The sequence below is a fragment of the Nycticebus coucang genome, chromosome 18 (genome assembly GCF_027406575.1).
Source record: "Nycticebus coucang isolate mNycCou1 chromosome 18, mNycCou1.pri, whole genome shotgun sequence".
Classification (NCBI taxonomy): Eukaryota; Metazoa; Chordata; class Mammalia; order Primates; family Lorisidae; genus Nycticebus; species Nycticebus coucang.
This window is the reverse complement of record NC_069797.1, coordinates 12,762,768-12,787,615: the sequence shown is the minus strand read 5'-3', so window position 1 is coordinate 12,787,615 and position 24,848 is coordinate 12,762,768. Positions and strand designations below refer to the sequence as shown.

Sequence of the window (24,848 nt, the reverse complement as noted above, 5' to 3'; positions counted from 1 at the left end):
AACATTCAGTGGGGAAAAGATTCCCTATTTAACAAATGGTGCTGTGTGAACTGGCTGGCAACCTGAAGAAGACCGAAACTTGACCCACACCTTTCACCATTAACTAAGATAGACTCACATTGGATTAAAGATTTAAACTTAAGACATGAAACTATAAAAATACTAGAAGAAAGTGCAGGGAAAACTGTTGAAGAAATTGGTCTGGGCGAATATTTTAAGAAGAGGACCCCCCAGGCAATTGAAACAGCTTCAAAAATACACTACTGGGACATGATCAAACTAAAAAGCTTCTGCACAGCCAAGAACACAGTAAGTAAAGCAAGCAGACAGCCCTCAGAATGGGAGAAGATATTTGCAGGTTATGTCTCCGACAAAGGTTTAATAACCAGAATCCACAGAGAACTCAAACGTATAAGCAAGAAAAGAACAAGTGATCCCATCACAGGCTGGGCAAGGGACTTGAAGAGAAACTTCTCTGAAGAAGACAAGCGTATGGCCTACAGACATATGAAAAAATGCTCATCATCCTTAATCATCAGAGAAATGCAAATCAAAACTACTTTGAGATACCATCTAACTCCAGTAAGATTAGCCCATATCACAAAATCCCAAGACTAGAGATGTTGGCATAGATGTGGGAAAAGGGAACACTTCTATACTGCTGGTGGGAATGCAAATTAATACATTCCTTTTGAAAAGATGTTTGGAGAACACTTAGAGATCTAAAAATAGATCTGCCATTCAATCCTATAATTCCTCTAATAGGTATATACCCAAAAGACCAAAAAAGTCACATTATAACAAGGATATTTGTACCAGAATGTTTCTTGCAGCCCAATTCATAATTGCTAAGTCATGGAAAAAGCCCAAGTGTCCATCAATCCATGAATGGATTAATAATTGTGGAATATGTACACCATAGAATATTATGCAGCCTTAAAGAAAGATGGAGACTTTACCTCTTTCATGTTTACATGGATGGAGCTGGAACATATTCTTCTTAGTATCTCAAGAAAGGAAGAAAAAGTATCCAATGTACTCAGCCCTACTATGAAACTAATTTATGGCTTTCATATGAAAGCTATAACCCAGTTATAACCTAAGAATATGAGGAAGGGGAAGAGGGAGGAGAGGGAGGGGGGAGCATGTGCAGAGGGAGGGTGATTGGTGGGATTACACCTACAATGCATCTTACAATGGTACATGTGAAACGTAGTAAATATAAAATATAAATGTCTTAACACAATAACTAAGAAAATGCCAGGAAGGCTATGTTAACCTGTGTGATGAAAATATGTCAAATGGTCTATAAAACCAGTGTATGGTGCCCCATGATAGCATTAATGTACACAACTATGATTTAATAATAAAATAAAATTTAAAAAATAAAATAAATTGCAGGCCAAGTTGGTTTTTCTCTGGCTGATAGGTTACACTTTCTATTTGTTTTTTTTGTTTTTTTTTTTTTTTTAAGAGATAGGGCATCTCACTATGTTGCTCAAACTGGACCTGAACTCCTGTGCTGAAGTGATCTTCCCATCTCCTAAGTAGCTAACACTATAGGAATATGCCACCATACTCCTGGCCAGATTACACTTGTTTTTGATGTCTCTTGAATTGCTTTCTCTTTCATATCCTTCATTTTCTTCTCATAAATTAACTTTTCATAAATTCATTGTTAATTTCCTCAGTCAGGAAGTTATAGTTACTTTCACTAGAATATTTGTAAGGAATTCCTTCTTTCATTTAGTGATCCTCTCCTCATCTTCCTTCTTCTTCTCCTTAGAAGCATTTATACTATCCTTATGTGGTTTACCTGTCTCCACAACTACCCTGACTCACCACTCTTCTTCTCTAGCTTCTCCAGCATGCTAGGGGTCACCTTCCCCTAGCCCTAGGTCTCCACACCAGCAAATCCACCATCCTTTCCCACTGCCAGGTAACCTTACAATAAACAGCACCTATTCTGGTTCCTAGGTTTCTTTGCCCAACACTATCACTGCTGACACAGGGCAGAGGATATGCACAGAAAGAGGTTCACCATGATCTCACCAGCTGTAAACTACTAGATCTAAGTAATCCTCTGTTTAAGTTGCTGTAGTAGGATTCCTATTACTTGCAGCATATGCCTTCTTACACCTCATCTCAGCCAAAAGGCAGAGAGGTGACAGTATGTGCCTTCTTAACACAGACAAGATTTCATTTTTTTTTTTGCATTTTTCTATGCTGCTTAAACACTTGATAATAAGCATATTTTCTATAATCAAAAACCAGCAGGTTATTTTCATCTTGAAAACAATAGCTTGTAAAACCATGGCCTAAATGGTAATGTCAGAACAGTACTATACTCAAATAAGAAGTTCAAATAGAGATCAGCATAGCCTGAGATATTCCCAGCCTGGTTAAGGTCATGTCACCAGTGTGCCACACCTACCAGTCTGGAGCAGGCTGGCTCTCTAAGGTCACCTTTCTCTGTTGTGCAGGGTAGTCCTGTTTTCTACCTTTCTGTCCCCTTTCCCTGCTCCTCTTCTCAAATACCCTGCCCTCGCCCTTAAAATACCAAAAGGTATAAATTATCCTCTTTTTAAGAAACCAATTACAAGAGGGAGCTCTTCTTAGTACTGACATTCTGCTATACTTCATCCCTATATCTCCTTCCTCTGCACTGAAAAGAGAGAAGAGAAATAAGGCCGTGGGGAGTCAGGAGATGCCATCTAAGTGTGGCACTTTCCTTACCTTTGTTAGCCTCTGAATATTCTTCTTATAAAGAGATGACAAGCATTGCTTCACCAGTCCCATGTTGTTATCACGAGTGAAAGTTTCACTGTGCTTGTTCACCAAGTTTCGAAGCTCTGAAGGGTTATTGGTTGAATAAACTTGTGCTAACTCATGGTATGCATTGCTAAGAGGCTAACAGTTTGAAGGAGGCAAAAAAAAAAAAGAAAGAAAGATTAAAATTTCAGAAGACTCAGATTTTCACAAGAAGCAAAAAAATAATAATAATTTTTAAAAAATAATGTATTTTAAGAAAGTACATTCCAGCTCAGCACCTGTGGCTCAAGCGGCTAAGGCGCCAGCCACATACACCTGAGCTAGCAGGTTCGAATCCAGCCTGGGCCTGCTGAACAACAATAATGGCTACAACCAAAAAAAATAGCTGGGCATTGTGGTGGGCACCTGTAGTCCCAGCTACTTGAGAGGTGGAAGCAAGAGACTCGCTTAAGCCCAGGAGTTGGAGGTTGCTATATGAGCTATGATATTGTTGTAAGTAACAACATATTATTACCTAACAAATTATAATTTACCCAAAGCAAATACCTAGGTTTTAAGACTTCACTATGGAGTAACTGTCAACAAAATTTTGGACTGCAGAGTAAATGATGGTACAGCGGGTGAAAGCCCACTGAATTTAATGAAGGCATGCAAGTCTTTATCAGTGGTTCTATCTTTTTCTACTGATAAATTATACTGCGGAAAAAAGAAGGCAAAATGTCCATTATTCCTAACTCTCACTCACATACCCCCTTCTCACCTGATTCAATGGTACAATCTCATACTTCCATTACCAAGAAGAAAGACTAGCAGTGGCTGCAGACCTACTAAGAGCCTAAGTGCTTTAGACATTTTATATACATTATCCTCTAAGTTAAATATTAAGAAATTAGGGCAGCGGCCCAAGGGAATATGGAGGGGTCCTGAGGAGAACCACCAACAGGTAGAAACTGAATCTAAACCCACCTCTAAGTCTCGGGTTCTCTTTGACATTTACAGTATCATAAATAAATCATCAATCTTATTAATGATGTCCTTAAGCCATGAAAATACTACTTTATAAAAGCATAAAACAGGCCAGCTCAGGGCTCACCAGAAGGACTCATGGGAGTTCTCTAAAATGATCTGAGTTAGGCTGCCCTAAGCCTGCCCTGCCTTCCCCCTCACTTTTCTGTGAGAATCCTTTTCCCCTCTTCCCTGACTATGACTAAGCAGCCTATATCCCTTAGAACCACAACAAGGCTCTTAACCTTACGGACACTAGCTTCTGTAAGTAAACATGAAAATCTTCTCTTTAGGAAGAAGCTCTGATTGGTATCTTAAAATTCTGAGTTCTGGACAAAGACAATAAGGGTAAAATTGTTATCAAAATGAATATGACCCCCTAACACTTTTGTACTGCTAAATTTGTGTTAAATCCTGAGCTTGTATTTAAAAAATTGTAAAGCAAGAGTTATACTTTTGTTTTGTTTCGTTTTTTGAGACAGAGCCTCAAGCTGTCATCCTAGGTAGAGTGCCATGGCTTCACAGCTCCCAGGAACCTCCAACTCCTTGGCTCAAGCAATTCTCCTGCCTCTGCTTCCCAAGTAGCTGGGACTATAGGCACCCGCCACAATGCCCAGCTATTTTTTGGTTGCAGCCGTCATTATTGTTTGGCGGGCCTGGGCTGGATTCAAACCCGCCAGCTCAGGTGTATGTGGCTGGCGCCGTAGCCGCTTGAGCTACTGGCACCGAGCCAAGAGTTATATTTTTAAAAATGGTTTCAAAGTAGAGTTGTCAGTGAGAAGTGAAGTAAAAGTTTAATGAGCAGAGACCTTCATTCAAGAGCTCTAATAAGATTTCAAATACTTGTGCAAACTGAGAGTTCAATCAAAGCAGCACTGTTTTTCCTATATTTTGGCTAAAACATAATGAAGAAATTAAAAAAAAAAAAAAGTCAACACTTACAGGAGCTTAAACAAGCACAGCTACAAGAGCTGTTAAGTACCTAGAGCAGAAGTTGGAAAACAGGTTCCTGAGTAATAATCTATGTCAATCAGGTGACCAGATTAATATGGACTGGAATGGAGTTAAGTGATTCTGACTTGACTGCAGCTCCCAGAGGACATTTAAGAAATATCTACTAATTTGAAACTACAAAGAGAGCAAACTCACTATACAATAAAATTAAAGAACTATATCATTATAATTTCTTTATGTACTGAACATGCTCATATAAGAAATTGCTATCATTTTATTTTAAAAACTTACCTTAATGAATCTACCCACAATTTGAGATGTATATTTTGGTAGCTGTTGTACTTTTCCCAGTAATATCAAAGACACTAAAATATACTTCTTATATGATTCCAACATGATATGACTGACTGCCATGGCAGGAGTAGTTATAGCCTGAGCAAGAGAAGAATATTTAGTGTGAAGACAGAACATGCTGCAGGAACAAAAGGCCATTAACCTTAATAACTAATGATAACCATTAACCACATGTGTCACTTTAATTATAAAGCAATAGTACTGACATTAAACAGCCCATTATTTTTATAGCAGCTATATAATTCACATAGTATATTCAATTATATAAGTCTGTGGATTCTAGTATATTCATTATGTTGCAAAACAATCACCAATACCTAATTTTCACCTGACCCCTGCCCCAAAGAGAAGCTCCTACCTTAGCAGTCATTTCCCATTGTCTCCTCGTCTCCAGGACCAGACAAGCACAAATCTACTTTCTGTCTCTATAGACTCTTCATACAAATATGTGGTCTTTTGTTGATTGGCTTCTTTAATTCAATCTAGTGTTTTCAAAGTTCATCCATGTTGTAGTATATATGGATACTTCATTCCTTTTTACGGTTGAATAACACTTCACTGTGTGTATATATCACACTTTGTTTTTGTTTTTTTTTATAGAGACAGAGTCTCACCCCATGGCCCTCGGTAGAGTGCTATGGCCTCACACAGCCCACAGCAACCTCCAACTCCTGGGCTTAAGCGATTCTCCTGCCTCAGCCTCCCAAGTAGCTGGGACTATAGGCGCCCGCCACAACGCCTGGCTATTTTTTGGTTGCAGTTTGGCCGGGGCCGGGCTTGAACCTGTCACCCTCGGCATATGGGGCCGGCGCCCTACCAACTGAGCCACAGGCGCCGCCCCACTGTTTATCCAGTCCTCCACTGATGCACATTTGTATTGTTTTTACCTTCTGGCTATTTTGAATACTGCTATGAACACTGGTGTATTATGTTTTTGTGTGGATATGTCTTCATTTCTCTTGGGTATATTCCTAGAAGTGAAATTGTTTGGTCATATAGTGACTATGTTTAACATTGTGAAGAACTATCAAATTGTGACTGCACCATTTTACAACTCCATCAACAATTATAAGGGTTCTAACTTCTCCAGATTCTCAACACCTGTTATTGGCTATCTTCTTAAATCTTAGCCATATAAGGTATGTATGAACCATATCACACTGTGGTTTTAACTGGTATTTCCTTAATAACTAATGATAATAAGCATCTTTTCATGTGCTTATTGGCCACAATAAGGTTAGGGTTTGTATATCTTCCTCAGAGAAGTATCTATTCAAATCTCTTGTCCACTTTTAAATTTTGGTATTTTTATTGTTGAATTGTAAGAGGGCTTTATATAGTCTGGATACAAGTTCCTCATCAGAAATATGATCCACAAATATCTCATTTTGTGGGTACCTTTTCACTTCCTTTCATCAGATTTATAAAAGAATTGAAAACTACCATACTCATTCATATCAGCCTACGTCTTACATATCAAAACCCAAATCACTGAGCCTATGAGGCACTCCTTTGAGCTACAGAACCACTCATGTACGTGCATCAAAGCACATGTACAATGATTCCCACTGCAGACTCAGTGCCGATAGCACAGTGGTTATGGCACCAGTCACATACACCAAGGCTGGCGGGTTCGAACCCAGCCTGGACCAGCTAAACAATGACACTACAACAAAAAATAGCTAGGCATTGTGGTGGGCACCTATGGTCCCAGCTACGTGGGAAGCTCAGGCAAGAGAATCACTTAAGCCCAAGAGTTTGAGGTTGCTGTGAGCAGTGACGCCATGGCACTCTACTGAGGGCAATATAGTGAGACTGTCTCAAAAAAAAAAAAAAAGATTCCCACTGCAACACTTTTAATTTTTAAATACTATAATCAACTTGAATTCCCATTAACTAAGAACTAGTAAACTAAGAATGTTGATCTGAGAAAATGAAGCTATTTTTAGTTTTTGTTTTATACAGTGCTATATGATCTGAATTTTTCTCTATATTCCTTCTTTTGGAATTTCTTCTTAAAGCTGTAAAAAAAAAAATCACTTTCTGAAATTAAGATATTAACAATCATCTGCAACTGCAATGATACCATTAAAACACAGTTGTAGCTGAATGTGGTGGCTCATGTCTATACTCCTAGCACGTTGGGAGGCCAAGGTGGGAGGATCACTTGAGACGAGGAGGAGTTCAAGACCAACGTGGGCAATGCATTAAAACCGCGTCTCTACAAAAATTAAAAAATTAGCTGGGAATGGTGGTGTACACCACCAGTTGCTCAGGAAGCTAGGGAGAGAGGATCATTTGAGCCCAGGAGTTCACGGTCAGTGAGCTATGGTCATGCCATTGCACTCCAGCCGGTGACCAGACTGAGACAATGTCTCTCAAAATCTCCCCACCAAAAAATAAAAAACACAGCTGTATGAAGGAGACTAATACTAGACAATGCTGTCATTAGGTCAAAATTAGGGAATAAGTATATTTTCAGACAAAAGGATTATACCTATAGACATCAAAAATGTGGCAGCGCCTGTGGCTCAGTCGGTAGAGCACCGGCCCCATATACCGAGGGTGGCGGGTTCAAGCCCGGCCCCGGCCAAACTGCAACCAAAACATAGCCGGGCGTTGTGGTGGGCGCCTGTAGTCCCAGCTACTCAGGAGGCTGAGGCAAGAGAATCGCTTAAGCCCAGGAGTTGGAGCCCAGCTGTGAGCTGTGTGAGGCCACGGCACTCTACCGAGGGCCATAAAGTGAGACTGTCTCTACAAAAAAAAAAATGTTTTGAATATTGTAACTATTTGTCATAGAAATATTTCCTGAGCGTACTATATACCTTCCTGCCTCTTTAATGCCCACATCACCTTTGTATTTCAAGATCAATACTTTGCTATGATAATGCATTCAGTGGCTATCAAGTATGGTTGTACTGTTTTTCTGAATGTGCAATCTTAAAGAGAAGTACTTTGAAGATTTTTACCTGACTGGGGACACGTCCTTTAATGACACTGCGCCTGCCTAATAGCACAAATAGCGGCCCTCCACAGGTGCCCTCAGCAAAGCTCATCGACTACTCACTGTGGCACTGCCACATATACGTATGTGTGTCGTGTGTCAGAATTACAACCAAACTGAGAGCTCTTCCAATGCTTAGAATCCTTTACTTAATACATGCTACAAATTAAACACTGGTATTAATCAGTATTATATATCTCTTTTCCAGACAGTAAGCCTCCAAAATATTATACCAAACTATGTGATCAGTGACCATTACACAGACACAGACAAGGGTGTCAGGGACTTTTCACTATGTACTACTTAATATCCTTTGAATTTTAAATCATGAGAATGTTATACTGATCAAAATATATAAGACTTAACAAAACACAAAACACAGTTTTAGAATAAGAAGACACATCAAAGTTCATTCAGTTCAATCCTCCCTAAAAAGGTTAAGAGATGTCATAACTTACCCCAAAATAGGGTGTAAGTGGCAAAGCCTAGATTAGAAGCTATCCATTACTGCTCTTCTCTTCAACTTCAGAAGCAAGTTACTACCACTTACATGATCACAGAAAATCAGTCTTTGAAAGGACCTCTGAGTGAAGACACTCAAAGGCTCTGGGATTAATCCACTCCAGCTCTAAACCTAAGGGAACATGTTTTTCATCACTAGAGTTCAAGACAATCTCAAGGGGAGAGAGATCATTACCTACCTGTTCATAAAAGTAGAGTGCTCTTTCAAAGTTCTTCAGCCCAGTATAGATCATTCCCCCATAATAGTAGTAACATAAAAAGTGCTTCGCATCATAGGCTCCATTCTCTTTACAGATGTCCATCATGTCCACATCAAGATACGGCAGAGCAGGCTTAAAGCATTTGGCCAGCAAACAAAGCTGTGAGCAAATGGAAATCAAATCATCGCTTTAATTTTAGCCTACGAGGTATGAGCAGAAAAATTCATGGATTCCAGAAATTTCAAAAACATGTAATTTTATCTTACATTTTATTTTTTTTTCTTTCTTTTTTTTTTTTGTAGAGACAGAGTCTCACTGTACCACCCTCGGTAGAGTGCCCTGGCGTCACATGGCTCACAGCAACCTCTAACTCTTGGGCTTAGGCGGTTCTCTTGTCTCAGCCTCCCGAGCATCTGGGAATATAGGCGCCCACCACAATGCCGGGCTATTTTTTTTGTTGTTGCAGTTTGAACCCGCCACCCTCAGCATATAGGGCCGGCACCCTACTCACTGAGCCACAGGTGCCACCCTATCTTACATTTTATTAATTAAAAGGATCTTGATTAAATTTCAACACATCATAGGTTAGTATCTCTTATCTGAAACACTTGGGACCAAAAGTATTTTAGATTTTGAAATATTTGCATAATCCAAACCAGCTGAATGTCCCTAATCCAAAAACCTGAAATCTAAAATGCTCCAATAAGCATTTCCTTTGGTGGTCATATCAAGACCCCCAAAGTTTCAAATTTTAGAGCATTTTGGATTTCAGATCAGGAATCTTCAATCTCTATTCCATTATCTTTTTTCTTTTAACCCTCCAGGAGAAAAGGAGCCTACTCCATTTTCTTAACTACTGAGAATAAAAGAGCACTTCTTTCTGTTTTGTTTTTTTTGGTCCGGGCTGGGTTTGAACCCACCACCTCTGGCATATGGGACCAGCGCCCTACTCCTTTGAACCACAGGCACCGCCCAAAGAGCATTTCTTTATTAAAAAAAATAATAATTAACCCACTATAAGATGGAGTACACAACAGATGAACTGAGAATAAACGGAACTCCACAGACAAAGCTCAGTTATCACTTAACCCACCCACCACCCATCTGTTGACAGATGGGTAAAAACATGTCCTTTTTCTCCTTATTGAACTTGTGGAATACAAGTAGACCAGCATGATGTGATAAAAATATAAGTCTTTTCTTTAATTAATCTTTTTCTGTTTTGAATCCTTTAGGCAAGTGTAGTACCCTACATTTGTCTTATATAACTCAAGAAAGGAAGCACTTGGATGTGAGAGTGATCTGGCTGCGACATCTGTCACCTCATTGATCACCAGGGTTGATTTGGCTGATCTGGCTGGCTAGGCAGGTGTCCCCTTCCTCCCTCACTGCTCCATGTGCGTCCCTCCTGAAGCTGTGTGCTTGGTGGAAGACGACAATCTTCCTGGATAGAGGACCATTCTCTCTCTTTTTTTTTGAGACAGAGCCTCAAGCTGTCACCCTGGGTAGAGTGCCATGGCATCACAGCTCACAGCAACCTCCAACTCCTGGGCTCAAGCGATTCTCCTGCCTCCACCTCCCAAGCAGCTGGGACTACAGGCACCCGCTACAACGCCCGGCTATTTTTTGGTTGCAGCCGTCATTGTTGTTTGGTGGGCCCGGGCTGGATTCGAACTTGCCAGGTCAGGTGTATGTGGCTGGCGCCTTAGCCAATTGAGCCACAGGCGCCCAGCCTAGAGGACCATTCTTTAGTCAAGGGTATATGAGTAGCTGCACTCCTCTGCTAGAACCTCCAAACAAGCTTTCAAGAAAGCAAGCACTTAAAAAAAGTTCTCTATCTACACCAGCGGTTCTCAACCTGTGGGTTGCGACCCCTTTGTAACAAATGTAAATACATCTTGCATATCAGATACTTACATTACAATTCATAACAGTACCAAAATTATAGTTGTTGCGTAGCAACGAAAATAATTTTATGGTTGGGGATCACCACAACATAAGGAACTGTATTAAAGGGTCACGGCATTAGAAGGCATCAGAAAGATTGAGAACCACTGATCTAGATAATAGTGACATGGTGTAGACATAAATACAAACTCATCAAGCTATACACTTTAGCACTTTACTAAAGTACTTTATATCTCAACCACAAATCTTTAAGAGATTAAAAAAAAAAAGAATGCACATCATCATGAGAAACTAGACCATGTGTCTGGGGGCGGCACCTGTGGCTCAAGGAGTAGGGCGCTGGCCCCATATACTGCAGGTGGTGGGTTCAAGCCTGGCCTCAGCCAAAAACTGCAAAAAAAAAAAAAAAGATATATAGAACATGTGTCTGAAATATTCCACATCCATATTATTTATTAAAGAAACAATGTAAAGGGCAGCACCTATGGCCCAGTGGGTAGGGCGCTGGCCCCATATACCAAAGGTGGCTGGTTCAAACCCGGCCTGAGCCAGCTAAAACAGCAGTGACAACTGCAACAAAAATAGCTGGGCATTGTGGCAGACGCTTATAGTCCTAGCTACTTGGGAGGCTGAGGCAAGAGAATCACCTAAGCCCAAGAATTGAAGGTTGCTGTGAGCTGTGATGCCACAGCACTCTACCTAGGGCAACAAAAAGAGACTCTTTGTCTCCAAAAAAAAGAGCGAGAAAAGAAACAATGTAAATACCCTATGCAACTTGTTTGTTTTTGTTTTTTGTAGAGACAGAGTCTCACTTTATGGCCCTCAGTAGAGTGCCATGGCATCACACAAGCTCACAGCAACCTCCAACTCCTGCGCTTAAGCGATTCTCTTGCCTCAGCCTCCCGAGTAGCTGGGACTACAGGCGCCCGCCACAACGCCCAGCTATTTTTTGGTTGCAGTTCAGCCGGAGCCAGGTTTGAACCCGCCACCCTCGGTATATGGGGCCGGCGCCTTACCGACTGAGCCACAGGCGCCGCCCTATGCAACTTGTTAAAACTATGATCTACCCACATTATAGAATACTTTGAAACTATAAAAAACTGCTATACATAATCTCCAAGATTATAGATAAAAAGCAAGGTACACAAAAAAGTTTACACAGATTAAAATCTGTATAAAAATTAGAAATTATATATTCATACCTGCCTGTGTGTGCATAAAATATCTTTGGAACATTTTAAGATAAACAAATGAATAAATTTTAAGGTGTAAGAAGCTACCTGTGTTTATTCCCAGGTTTTACGATTTCTTCAGATGAAACACTTGGGTTTTTTTAAATGTTAAAATCATTAATTACCCCGTCTTACAAGCTTACTAGGTGAGCCTCATCCAGTTTGCATCTAGGACTTATTAAATATAATAGATGTACCTACATGTTGCAACTTTTAAAACATCTCACAAAATCCACCAAATTGCCTTCATTTGTCTAATACAATGTTGAGCAAATCCCAAAACAATCTCACAGCTCTGACTTGAGATTGGTGTGAGTCATACACCATGGCTGCTCACCTGGCAGAGGTCAGCATGGATTGAGGTCAGCTGGTTTGTGTTCATCTGCATCTTGTCTATGGCTTGCTTAAGGATGCCAATTCCTCGCAGGGGCTGTCAGAAATGACATCTCTTTCAGATAAGTTCTCAAAGATGGCAGCACATTGGAATCTTATGTTGTCACTTACAAACAAAAAATAACACTAATTGATAGGTTCCTTTAAATAGCAATATGAGGTTTCCATACTCTTACAGGAGGATTTCTGTCCCTATTCAGTCAGAAAACATAACATTTCTTATACTTTTCTTAGAATTTTTAGGTAATTCAGCACCATTTTAAAAATCATGAGCTTTTTTTTTATTATAATTGGCAAGCAAAAACATCATTTTCTCAACAGTTCATTATATTTACATCTAAACACATAAAAATTTTCCAAATTTTTTACAATAGATACAAGCTTGTGCTTTGAAAACTTGATTGCGCATAGAGGATGTTGGTATTCTCCTATAAAGCAGCCTAGTCCTTACCTAGTAGTAAATTACTGTTGAAACTAATCCCACAAGTTACAAACTGCTTCCTGGACTAATTACAAATAACAAACCTGAGGATTGGCCAGACGCAGGTGGCACACCTATAATCCTAGCACTTTGGGAGGCTGAGGCAGAAGAATCCCTTGAGCTCAGGAGTTTGAGACCAGCCCAAGCAAAAGTGAGACCCTGCCTCTACTAAAAACAGAAGAATTAACTAGGCATTGTGGCAGCATCCATAGTCCCACCTACACGGGAAGCTGAGCCAAGAGAATTTTGAACCCGGGAGTTTGAGGTTGCTGTGAGCTAGACTAAGGCAATGGCACTCTAGCCTGGGCAACAAAGTGAGATACTGGCTCAAAAAATAAAAGACTGAATGTCAAGTGAGGCATAATCAGTCTCCGGACAGCAGAGGAGACTAAAATAGCTGACAAATTTATATAGCTTTTTCAACAAAGACTTGTTAATTGTTTTTTACCATCACTTTCAAAGAGTTCATTTAGTACTCTTATAAAATACCAACTGTTTTTTTCTAGCTTCCTTCAAATTACTAATCTTAAGGTTCAATTTCAAATCAAAAAGAAACACCCTAGCCGAGCGTTGTAGCAGGCGCCTGTAGTCCCAGCTACTCGGGAGGCTGAGGCAAGGGAATCGCCTAAGCCCAGGAGTTGGAGGTTGCTGTGAGCTGTGTGAGGCCACAGTACTCTACTGAGGGCCATAAAGTGAGACTGTCTCTACAAAAAAAAAAGAAAGAAAGAAACACCCAAAGTATAACTTTCGTGGCAACGTCAAAAAGATAAAGACTGAAGAACTGTTTCAGACTAAAAGAGACTAACAACACACAGTAAGATAAGGCAACCCACAATCAAAGGTTTTCTTTTGCTATAACAAACATTGGCTGAACAGCTGGCAAAATCTAAATAGAGTCTATAGATATCAGTGTTCACGTCTATGTTGATGGACGTGAACTGTGGTATGTAAAAGACTATTTAGTAAGCACCAATGAAGTATTTAGGGATATAGGACAACTTATCTGCAATCTACTTTCCAAAAGCTCAGAAAACAAGAAGAGAAAGAAAATAAGAAAAAGTGGTAAATGTTAACATTTGGAGAATCTGGGTGATGAGTACATAAAAACTGTTTGTCTTATTCTTACAGTTCCTTGTAATACTAAACTTATGTCATAATTAAAAGTTAACAGAAAAAAATTAACAAAAAACCTAAATACAACATAAAAAGTCCTAGGTTGATAGTTTCCAAAACCAACCACTACCACCACAAGTAGCCTTCCTTGGGGCACTATATCCTGTGCCACCAACTCATTCATTCACTTGACAGATGGACCAGCTGTCCTTATAACAAAGGCTTTGAGTACTCTCAAATGACCACAAATATCTAAGTGTTGGGATACTTAACACTAACCCAAAATCTTAACAAACTGCTTAATTGTGTAAGTCAGATACATGTTGTAACAGAACTATGAATACTTAAATAATATTTCTTACCTGTTTTCTTTCCACAAGTGCATTTGTTAGCTGATGGCAAAGTCCAGCAACTAGATAAACAATAATAAAATATTGAAAATATAAGAGCTACAAGGAAAACCATATTCAATGGAAAATAAAATATTATTTAGCTTACAAGTGTCTGTTGCATATCGAATGTGCTCCCCATTACAAGTACTGATGAACAGCTGAACCTGTGAGAATAATGTTTCGAAGTCAGGAACACTGGGCATAGAAAACTTCACAAACCTACAATAAGGAGAAAAGAATTGAGTTACCCGATATTTCATGGAGTAAAATGTAGAAGCAACTCATGCAAGAAGTCTCTCCTGCCTATAATACTCTATGAAATTAAATGAGCAGTAGTATTTTTAAAAATGAAGAACCAGAGTTCATGAGATTCTCCTGGCCTGGTTCTTCTGCACATCAAGATACAGAACCTAGGGTGCAGTGGCTTAGGCCTGCAATCCTAGCACGTTGGGAGGCTGAGTTGGGAAGATCCCTTGAGGCCAGGAGTTCAAGATCAGCCGAGGCAAGAGCAAGACCCCCGTCTCTAACAAAAATAAAAAAAAAATTAGCCAGGCATGCTGGTGTGCACTTGTAGTCCTAGCTACTTCGGAGGCTGAGTCAGGGGGACCACTTAAGCCCAGGACTTTAAGGTTACAGTGAGCTATGCTCACACCATTGCACCCCAACCTGGGCAACAAAGCAAGACTCCCAACTCTTTAAACAAAAAAAAAAAAAAAAAAAATCAGCTGTTGCTTTTCCTGCTCTGAGAATGTACTAAGGGGACCAGGAATGAGAGTTATGCACTGCTGGAGACTATTGCAGTGGCTCAGGCTGACAACACTGCTGCCAGCTGTGTGGCCTATCTACCCTGTTTCCCCAAAAATAAGACATCCTCCGAAAATAAGACCTACTTACAGGAAAGATAAGACGTCCCCTGAAAATAAGACCTAGCACATCTTTGGGAGCACACCTAAAATAAGACACTGTCTTATTTTCGGGGAAACGGGGTAGGGGAGAGGCTGCCAGAACTAGCTGAAGAACAGGACAAGAAGAACACGGGGGTACAAAGGAGGAGGACTCAGATGGTCCACCCCAAGAAATTCAGCAGATGGTGCCATCAAGTGCCATGAGGAAATACTCTGAGAGGGCATTTGAGATTCTAGGGGAGAAATCATACATGCCACCACCACTAGGCATTGCCTATAATAAACTTCAATGAAACTATTGAAAGGCGCGCCTGTGGCTCAGTGAGTAGGGCGCCGGCCCCATATGCCGAGGGTGGTGGGTTCAAACCCGGCCCCAGCCAAACTGCAACCAAAAAATAGCCGGGCGTTGTGGTGGGCACCTGTAGTCCCAGCTACTCGGGAGGCTGAGGCAAGAGAATCGCTTAAGCCCAGGAGTTGGAGGTTGCTGTGAGCTGTGTGAGGCCACGGCACTCTACCGAGGGCCATAAAGTGAAACTCTGTCTCTGCAAAAAAAAAAAAAAAAAAGAAAGAAACTATTGAAACTAATTTCAAGAAAAATGAAATGGATATTATCATTTGCAATTTTTTCCTACATCTTTTAGTTTGTCTACTTCCATCTATATAGTTATAGTATTATTTGACTTAACAATGTCACCTAACATCTATAATAACATTGTGCTTATTAAAATGTGTTAGAAACAATTTCATTTGGGGTTCACAACAGGTCAGGAAGGCATTGTGATTTCCACTTTATAAATAAAAATATGAATCTCAGGGCCCCACACCTTGTAATTAGAAGAATATAGATTTAAACCCAAGGCAATCAGCTAGTAGCTCAGGGTTTTCCATACATTATCTAACTGATTAACAATGATAAACACCTTGTAGCTTCAAAATGCTTTCAGGTACATTATCTCTCCTGATATACATGTATGTGAGCATATGTGTATATAAAACATGCACGCCATCTATTCTTTTACATAAATAAGAAAACAGTGGTGGAAATCTTTACCAGCACTGCTGAGTAGGACTGTCTACAATGGTGGACATGTCCTACATTTGTCCTGCCCAAGACAAGATCATGAAGCTCCATGTAGCTTCTGAGCACTTAAAACTTGGCAAGTGCACCTGAATCTTTAATTAATTTTATGTATTTATTTATTTATTTATTTTGAGACAGTCTCACTAAGTCGCCCTCAGTAGAGTGCTATGGCGTCACAGCTCACAGGAACCTCAAAGTCTGGGCTTAAGAGATTCTCTTGCCTCCGTCTCCCAAGTAGCTGGGACTACAGGCACCCACCACAATGCCCAGCTATTTTTTTTTTTTTTTTTTTGTAGTTGTCGTTGTTGTTTGGCAGGCCTGGGCAGGGAATCTGTCAGCCCCGGTGTTGTGGCCAGTGCCCTAACCACTGAGCTACAGGCACAGAGCCTCTAATTACTTTTGCTTTAAATATCTGCATATGGCTAGTGGCTATTCTATTACAGCTCTAGACCCTTCCTTTTCTTTTCTTTTTTTTTTTTTGAGACAGAACCTCAAGCTGTCACCCTGGGTAGAGTGCTGTGGCATTACAGCTCACAGCAACCTCCAACTCCTGGGCTCAAGAGATTCTCCTGCCTCCGCCTCCCAAGTAGCTGGGACTACAGGCACCTGCCACAACACTCGGCTACTTTTTTTTTTTTTTTTTTTTGGTTTCAGCCATCATTGTTGTTTGGCCGCCCGGGCTGGATTCAAACCTGCCAGCTCAGGTGTATGTGGCTGGCATCTTAGTCGCTTAAGCCACAGGCACCGAGCCAAGATCCTTTCATTCTGACAAAGTTTCTTTTTTAAACTCTGTTCCTGACACATATTTTTGTCTCAGGAATCCTAGAATGAGTGAAGCCAGACCCTCGTTTAAAGTCTATTTCTTACTCTGTTTATTTATATTATTTCAAATTTCACAACAACCATAATATCCCAATTTAAAATACTAAAACATCAAGAGAAAAAAGATTCTACTGTCAAGTACACAGAGTTACAAGGAACCCCAATTAAAATAAAGTCTATTTAATTTGGTTTTAAACAGCTTAAACTTGTTTGAAGGGAATTTTAAACAATGTTGCTTTGCATCAATGATATTTTCATTCAGTATGTTCCACCATGTCCTGTCCCACCATTCTTCTATTTTCCAATTTAGAAAACAGGGACAATCCTATGGATTACAACAATAAAAGTATTCAAATAAATGCAAACTATAGCACCACAACTGAGATGGCCATTCATTTTTAAAAACATTTCAAGTTTGTGGGCGGCACCTGTGGCTCAGCAGGTAGGGCGCTGGCCCCATATGCCAAGGGAGGCGGGTTCAAACCCAGCCCCGGCCAAACTGCAACAACAACAACAAAAAAAAAATAGCCAGGTGTTGTGGCGGGCGCCTGTAGTCCCAGCTACTTGGGAGGCTGAGTCAAGAGAATCGCCTAAGCCCAAGGATTTGGAGGTTGCTGTGAGCTGTGTGATGCCACGGCACTCTACCGAAGGCGATAAGGTGAGACTCTTGTCTCTAGAAAAAAAAAAAAAAAAAATTTCAAGTTTGTATATACAGAGTTTAAAAAAGCTAAAACTGAAAAAATATAACAAGCAATGATTAGTTAAAATGAGTAAAATGTAACTATTATGATGTTAGTTTTGCAAAAAAGCTCATTGTTTTACAGTTTACTTTTTACACCAAAATAAATAAAGCCAGAAAGTGCAGTGTTCAGTTTTAACAAGCACAAAGCTATAAAAGAAGATGCCCCTTACAAAACAGCAAGGACGCCCAAGGAGTGTTCTTGTACATCCAGAGCCCCAAGCACAGTGTCCAGATGGGATAAGTTCTTTGCAAGGAGTTCCCCACTCTTGTTGATCAGTTCACAAAGCTGTGTCATTTGCCCTGGAAACATAAACACTATCATTCAGTTATAGGACTAACCAAACTAAAGTAACTCTAACCATAGACTTTGAGACTTTGTACTTCAGAGCTTCAACTGTGTAAAGATAATTTTTTTTTAATCTCCTCCATTTCAGATGAGGACCCAGAAAGACCAATGAAGTGAAACAACCTCCCTGTACACCAGACTTCCTATCTCCCTCTGGGCCCTTAAAGTTTCTCCTTTTCCTCCATTCCCTTTTCCAATATCCCAAACCAAAAATGTACTTTACTAGCACCACCCCTTGTATCTCCCTCCCTGTGTCCAAAAGGTCACCAAATAGGATTTAATTTTACATCCTAAGTCTCTCAGCTTCATTCCGTTCTTTCTCTCCTCCCTGCATTAATTTAGATCATCATCATTTCTTGCCTGGAAATCTTCTAAATGATTTGCCTACTTTGATCTTTCTCTCCTCCAACCACATTAGTTCTATCTGATCTTTCTAAAATGCAAATTCACTCAAATTACTCCAATGACTTTAAGAAGTCCAATGTCTCAGCATGGCTTACTGAGGCCCTTCAGTAAGGGCTCCCTGCAGCCTCTCCAGCCTCACTTCCTGCTATATCCTCTCACACTGTACAGCACTAAACTCAGAAAACCAACATTCTATGTTCTCTCCATTCTATGCTTCTACATGTGCTGTTCTCAATCCCTCTTCCTCACATCCTCTACTACCTGACTCGTACTTAACATTCAAAAACTAGCTTAGGCCTTCTTTGGACCCTTCCCTATGACTAAGTTGGGTATCTGCCTTCTCTGGGCCCTTTTTGCATGGCATGCGATTGTAGTACTCAGGTAATTCAAAGTATCCTCAGATAGAGGGACTGTTTGTCTAGCTTCAGAATACAGTGCTAGCTTAACAGTCAATTAACCAGCATCTTGTTGAATTAATCTCCTAATTGATCCATCTGTCTTTCCCCTTTACCACTACGTTTTAATAACCAAGGTACAGAATCAATTAGGACTGATTCAGTACTTCAAAGTAGACTCATTGATTTTGACGGTTATTCTTATGACAGATAAAATGGCCACACTCTTTCTGGTAATGCGGGTGGGGGTATATCTAAGTCCAGAGGCATTAACCTCAATTGTTTCCCTGTTATAGTTCTATCAGCAACTGCATAATTTTTTCCTTAGTAAAAGAACACAAAGGAAAACAAATCATTTTAATAAAAAAAAAAAAAAAACTAGTACTCAAATGTTTATTGCTACACAATTCACAATCGCAAAGATGTACAATCAATTGATGTAATCCATCAATTCATGAGTGGATTAACAAAACTTGTGTGTGTGTATATATATACATATATATATATACACACACACACCATTGGAGTACTACTCAGCCATAAAAAGGAATGAATTAATGTCTTCTGCAGCAATTTGAATGAAACTGGAGACCATTTTCCTAAGTGAAGTGTCTCAAGAATGGAAAAACAAAAACATCCCATACTCCCTAATAATTTGGAACTAAACCAATGGGCACAGAGAGAAGTAAAAGTCATCGGAAATCAAGAAGTGGGAAGGGACTGGGCATTCTGGCTCATGTGTATAATCCCAGCACTCTCGGAAGCTGAGGCAGATGGACTGCATGAGGTCAGGAGTTGGAGACCAGGCTGAGCAAGAGCAAGACACTGTCTCTACAAAACAAATTTAAAAATTAGACAGGCGTGGGTGACGTTCTGGAGGCCCAGCTACTCAGGAGGCTGAAGCAGGAGGCCTGCACCACAGAGCAAGACCCGGTCTCAGAACAAAAAAGTAAACAGAAACTCAGAAATATTTATGATGCAGTGAATGTGAGGCACAGGTGCTGAAGGCAGTGAAAGCTGTCATATTTCTGCCTAGCAGACTGTTTCTAAAGCAGTGTCTTACAGAGAGCAGGTACATGATTCAACTTGTTTTATAAATGAGGAAAACTGACCCAGGAAAATTAAACACACGTTTCCAACCCGAATCTAACCACACTACAACCCAAAAGTATAAACTGTGGCAAAAACAAACAAATGGTTTCTTCATGCACAGAAAATGCAAGTCTGGGCCTTATCCATGAACCTAATTTCTACTGATCATAAGGAAAGAGAGAGAAATATTTATTATACAGAACTGCGTACAAGATCATTTAAACTTACAAAAGTGAGGTAGACAGCACCCCTCTATTTTAAGAAATGAAAACTCAAGAGAGGTCAGCGCCTGTGGCTCAGTGGGTGGGACGCCCGCCCCATATGCTGAGGGTGGCGGGTTTAAACCCGGCCCCGGCCAAACTGCAACAAAAAAATAGCCGGGCGTTATGGCAGGCGCCTGTAGTCCCAGCTACTCGGGAGGCTGAGGCAAGAGAATCACCTAAGCCCAAGAGTTGGAGGTTGCTGTGAGCTATGACGCCATGTCTACTGAGGACGACATAGTGAAACCCTGTCTCTTAAAAAAAAAACAACTCAAGAGATTAAAGGTGATTTGTCCAAGGTCATGAAGCTTCCAGAACTTTACAATTAATGGCCGTCAACGATAAATGTAACTGTATTGCACCCCGCATGACAGGCACTGTTCCAAGTACTTTTACATGGTAATCTCATTCAATCTTCCCAACAACTCTGTAATAAACTAGGGACTTCTTTTATTTTGCTGACGTAGAAACTGAATCACAAGATAAAAAGGCTTTCACAACCAGCAATTAATTACTGTAATTTCGAGTCCATTATTCTGTATATCCAAATGAGATGAATGAAACGAACAGCGGGAAAAGTAAGGGCAAAACCACCATGGTAACTAACAACTGTACTCTATGGGTGAGAGCTCCCTGGGCATTCCGTAGGACCAAAATAGGCGCAGTGGTTCCCGAACGTGAGCCTGCTGGCAGGGGAGTCGGGCCCAGGTAAGCCTGGGAGAGAGGACGCCTAGAAAGAACTAGCCTCTCGCCCGCTCCCAGCCGCCTAGTGTGGAGGTGGCCGAGCGGCGGCGGGACTGACAGGGGGCTGCACCAATCACCAAAGGCAGGAGAAGAGAAGTGGCCAACGGCCACTCCAGAAAGCGTCCCCGGAATTCACGCCCCCAAATTGTCAAGCCCCAGTGGAAGGGGCCGGGACCGGGGGGAGGGGGTTCCTGGTATCTCGAAGGAGGGGAGGACTGTGGGCAGGGATAACGGAGCCCAAGAGCGCGAAGGGGCTACTCAACTCAGCGCGCTCGCTCCCGCCCGGATCTATGCGTCGCAATCCCAAGCCCAGCCGCGGAGAAGAGGCTCGGGACTAAGAGGGCGATCTCAGCCGTCCGCGTTGGCACCTGGGCATGCAGGCCTGTCCTCGGTACCCGCCCCAGGCCCAACCCGGCGGCCCAGAGCCTCACCTTGAGCTGAGAGCTGTCGGACACTGTTCACAAACTGTTCCAGGGCAGACGCCATGTTTTCCCCCCTAGACGGCCAGAGGAGCACAAACAGCTCGCGCGGGAAAAGTCGGCGGCTGTGGGAGGAGGGGCCGCGGCTATCCACCTGAGGGCCTCGCGAGCGGAGACGTCACTTCCGCCGGCTCAAGCACCGCGAGATCTCACCTAGTAGGGAACCCGGTCCTGTTTCCATGGAAACTGTTCCTCCTCTCACAGTGGCCGGAACTTAGTTCCCCCTTCTCCCCTACTCCTGGTTTTTATTCCGTGCTCTTGTGAAATTCCTCCCCTTTTTAATGGGGATGGTGGCAAAGGAAGGAACAGTGGTAATTAAGCACATATTTTCCTGTCTGGATTTTGCTAGGTATGGCTGTGGGGTTTTCCACCTGGACAAATCCTTCAGTTAAACACAGCTTTCTTGCCATGCCTTCCACGACATTTTTCCAGCGAGGCGGTGGAATAGACTCTGGAGCCAAGTAGCCTGACTTTTTCTACCACTTAGTATCAGTGTGACTTTGAGCATGTTTCGTGGCTGTGCAGTTTTCCCCATCTGTAAAGGTTTCCCAGTCCCTCAGCCACATACACCACTTGGGACAGCACCTAACACGTGGGACTATGTCTTCACTCACATAGCCACTTCTAACTGCTACAGACGTGCATCTCTATAGTCGATACCATATCTCTTTCTCTTAACAGGCATGCAGTTCCTTAAGGTCAAGCATCTCTGTAAATATTCTCAGTTCTCTTTTAGGGTCCTGCATAGGATTTGGTACACAGTAGGGACTGAGACAATAAGCAGGCATTCTACAGTTTCATCCAACACGTGTTTATTGAGCACCAGCAATGCCTTGTGAAATACACTGGTGAGTAAAACAGTCTTGGGCCTTCTCACTTGCAGGTAGAGAACACCTAAAGACAATAGAAGTAATGGGCTAGTACTCTAAAGGAATGGAATATGATTCTATAAAATCATGCCACAAGGAACTTGACCTAACCTGGGAACAATAGGAAAGGTTTTCTTGAGGAAATGGCACAAATTGAGCTCTGATGAAAACAAGAAGTTAATAACATAAGAGAAGAAGAAATTTTTGTTAAGTGAGGGCACAGCATGGTGCTCAGACCCTGTTTTGGGAAGGAGCTGTGCTAGCTGAAATTGAGGAGCTGAGAGATCATTCTTTGTTGGAGGGGAAAGTGAAATGAAGCTGTAAAGTGGACGGGGGCCACATCAGGTGAGCTATGTTAATGATACTGGACATTTTTCTGAGAAGATTGGGAGACAGTGGAGAGTTTTATGTAAGCACTCAGTGTGATCAGATTTGGACTTTAAAAAGATTGGTCTGATTTCACATGGATAACTTCAGAAAGCCAATTAAAAGTCTGTTGCAGTAGCAAATTGAGAATCTATTGCAGTAGTTAACATGAAATGTAAACATAATAATCGAACCTTGAATCATTTTACCTCAAATAGTAATAATTGTACTCTTAAAAGTAAACATGGGGCGGCGCCTGTGGCTCAGTCGGTAAGGCGCGGGCCCCATATACCGAGGGTGGCAGGTTCAAACCCGGCCCCAGCCAAACTGCAACCAAAAAATAGCCGGGCGTTGTGGCGGGCGCCTGTAGTCCCAGCTACTCGGGAGGCTGAGGCAAGAGAATTGCTTAAGCCCAGGAGTTGGAGGTTGCTGTGAGCTGTGTGAGGCCACGGCACTCTACCGAGGGCCATAGAGTGAGACTCTGTCTCTACAAAAAAAATAAATAAATAAATAAATAAATAAATAAAAAAAAGTAAACATGAAAATCAGTTGGTTAATATGAGATGTTTAGATGAATAATGTTAATATCTGTGCTCTGAGATGTAAATGCTCCTGAATGTTCTATGGAAGGAATTGGATTTTGACTTATAGGGTACACTACCATGGATATACTTGGATTTTAATGAAAGCCAAAATGTTTCAGGGAAGTAAAGGATTAACCACAGCTTCTAAATAATACTTTAAAATTGGTTTCCTATTTAGATGTAATAGCTGTTCTCAAAGTATGGCTCTCCTGACCAGCAGCATCATTATCACCTAAGAACCTCTTACAAATGGTAATTCTTGGACTCCATTGTAGATTTCCTATACCCAAACTGTGAGGGTGGTTCTGAGCAATGTGAGTTTCACAAGCCCTGTGGGTAATTCTGATGCACACTAGAATTTGAGAGTATCTGGATTGTGGCCTATAGATGAACCCACGCACAAATTACACTCATTTCAAAACAGCTAAAAGTAATTCCACCTTTCCTGCTTTCTTTCAAGAATAAAGTAACTGAAAGAGAAGTGATTACAGGGATAACCTTGAATTATTCTAACTTGTATTTTTAAGCCATTGTTTTGTAAAATCTGGCAATTACTTGAGACATACTTCATGATAAACTGAGACACAGCAGTGAATGAAGGAGATATATTTTATCATCTGTTCTTTTATTCTTTGAACACATATTTACTTTGTATCAAATATGCTTCAAGCCCTGTGCCAGATGCTGAGGATGTATCTGTGAACAAGACAGAAAGTCTTGCTGACTTGAAGTTCTAGCTGGAGGAGTAAGACATTAAGCAAGCAAATAAACAAAATAATTTCAGGTAGCATTACATGTTATGACGAAAATAAAACATCTCTGAGAACTGAAGGAGGAGAAGGAGACAACCAGAGATTTAGGGCCAGAGAATTTGAGACAGAGGGAGGTGCATGGTGGACAAACAGTGCAAAGTGGGTGAAACCCAAGGAAGCTTGGTGTATGTCAGGAAAAGGAAAAAAAAAAAAAAGCCAGTGTGACTAGAATATAGAAAATGAGGAGGATCCTGGCTTGTTTCAGTTGAGAACTGCTTGTCTATAGCAGTGTTAACAATCTCTTAGATTTGTCCAGCTTTTTGAATCCAAACCATTTGAAGATCCAGAAAGGTTTGCAAATTCATCACTGAAATTTTTTCTGCAAGGGTGAGGTGAAATAAAAAATAGTAAGGTCAGGCACGGTGGCTCTCACCTATAATCCAGCACTCTGAGAGGCCAAGGCAGATGGATAGCTTGAGCTCAGGAGTTCGAGACCAGCCTGAGCAAAAACGATACCCTGTCTCTAGTAAAATAGAAAAATTGAAGCAAAAGGATCACTTGAGCCCAAGAGTTGGAGGTTGCTGTGAACTATGGTGCCATGGCACTCTACCCAGGGTGACAGCTTGAGACTCTCTCTCAAAAAAAAAATAAAAAAAAGAATAGTAGATAATACCAA

General features: G+C 41.1%; 1 protein-coding gene across 4 annotated transcripts in view; it reads right to left on the bottom strand.

The window, feature by feature from the left end:
• COPS3 (COP9 signalosome subunit 3) overlaps nt 1-21,708 on the bottom strand; it is a 43,659-nt gene extending 21,951 nt beyond the window's left edge. The window contains exons 1-8 of one of the 4 annotated variants that reach the window (XR_008375472.1): nt 21,554-21,705; nt 18,051-18,180; nt 14,437-14,549; nt 14,301-14,350; nt 12,289-12,381; nt 8,791-8,970; nt 5,023-5,163; nt 2,737-2,910 (exon numbers count right to left, since the gene is read on the bottom strand). Coding sequence is in view for 3 of the 4 variants with exons in the window: in XM_053568431.1 (XP_053424406.1) it covers nt 2,737-2,910; nt 5,023-5,163; nt 8,791-8,970; nt 12,289-12,381; nt 14,301-14,350; nt 14,437-14,549; nt 18,051-18,180; nt 21,554-21,608 (936 nt within the window). In the remaining variant the exon portion in view is untranslated. Of the gene's footprint in view, nt 1-2,736; nt 2,911-5,022; nt 5,164-8,790; nt 8,971-12,288; nt 12,451-14,300; nt 14,376-14,436; nt 14,550-18,050; nt 18,181-21,553 lie in introns of those variants that run through there. The other 3 variants (XM_053568431.1, XM_053568432.1, XM_053568433.1) reach the window with 3 other exon arrangements.
• Nucleotides 21,709-24,848: the final 3,140 nt, after the last annotated feature.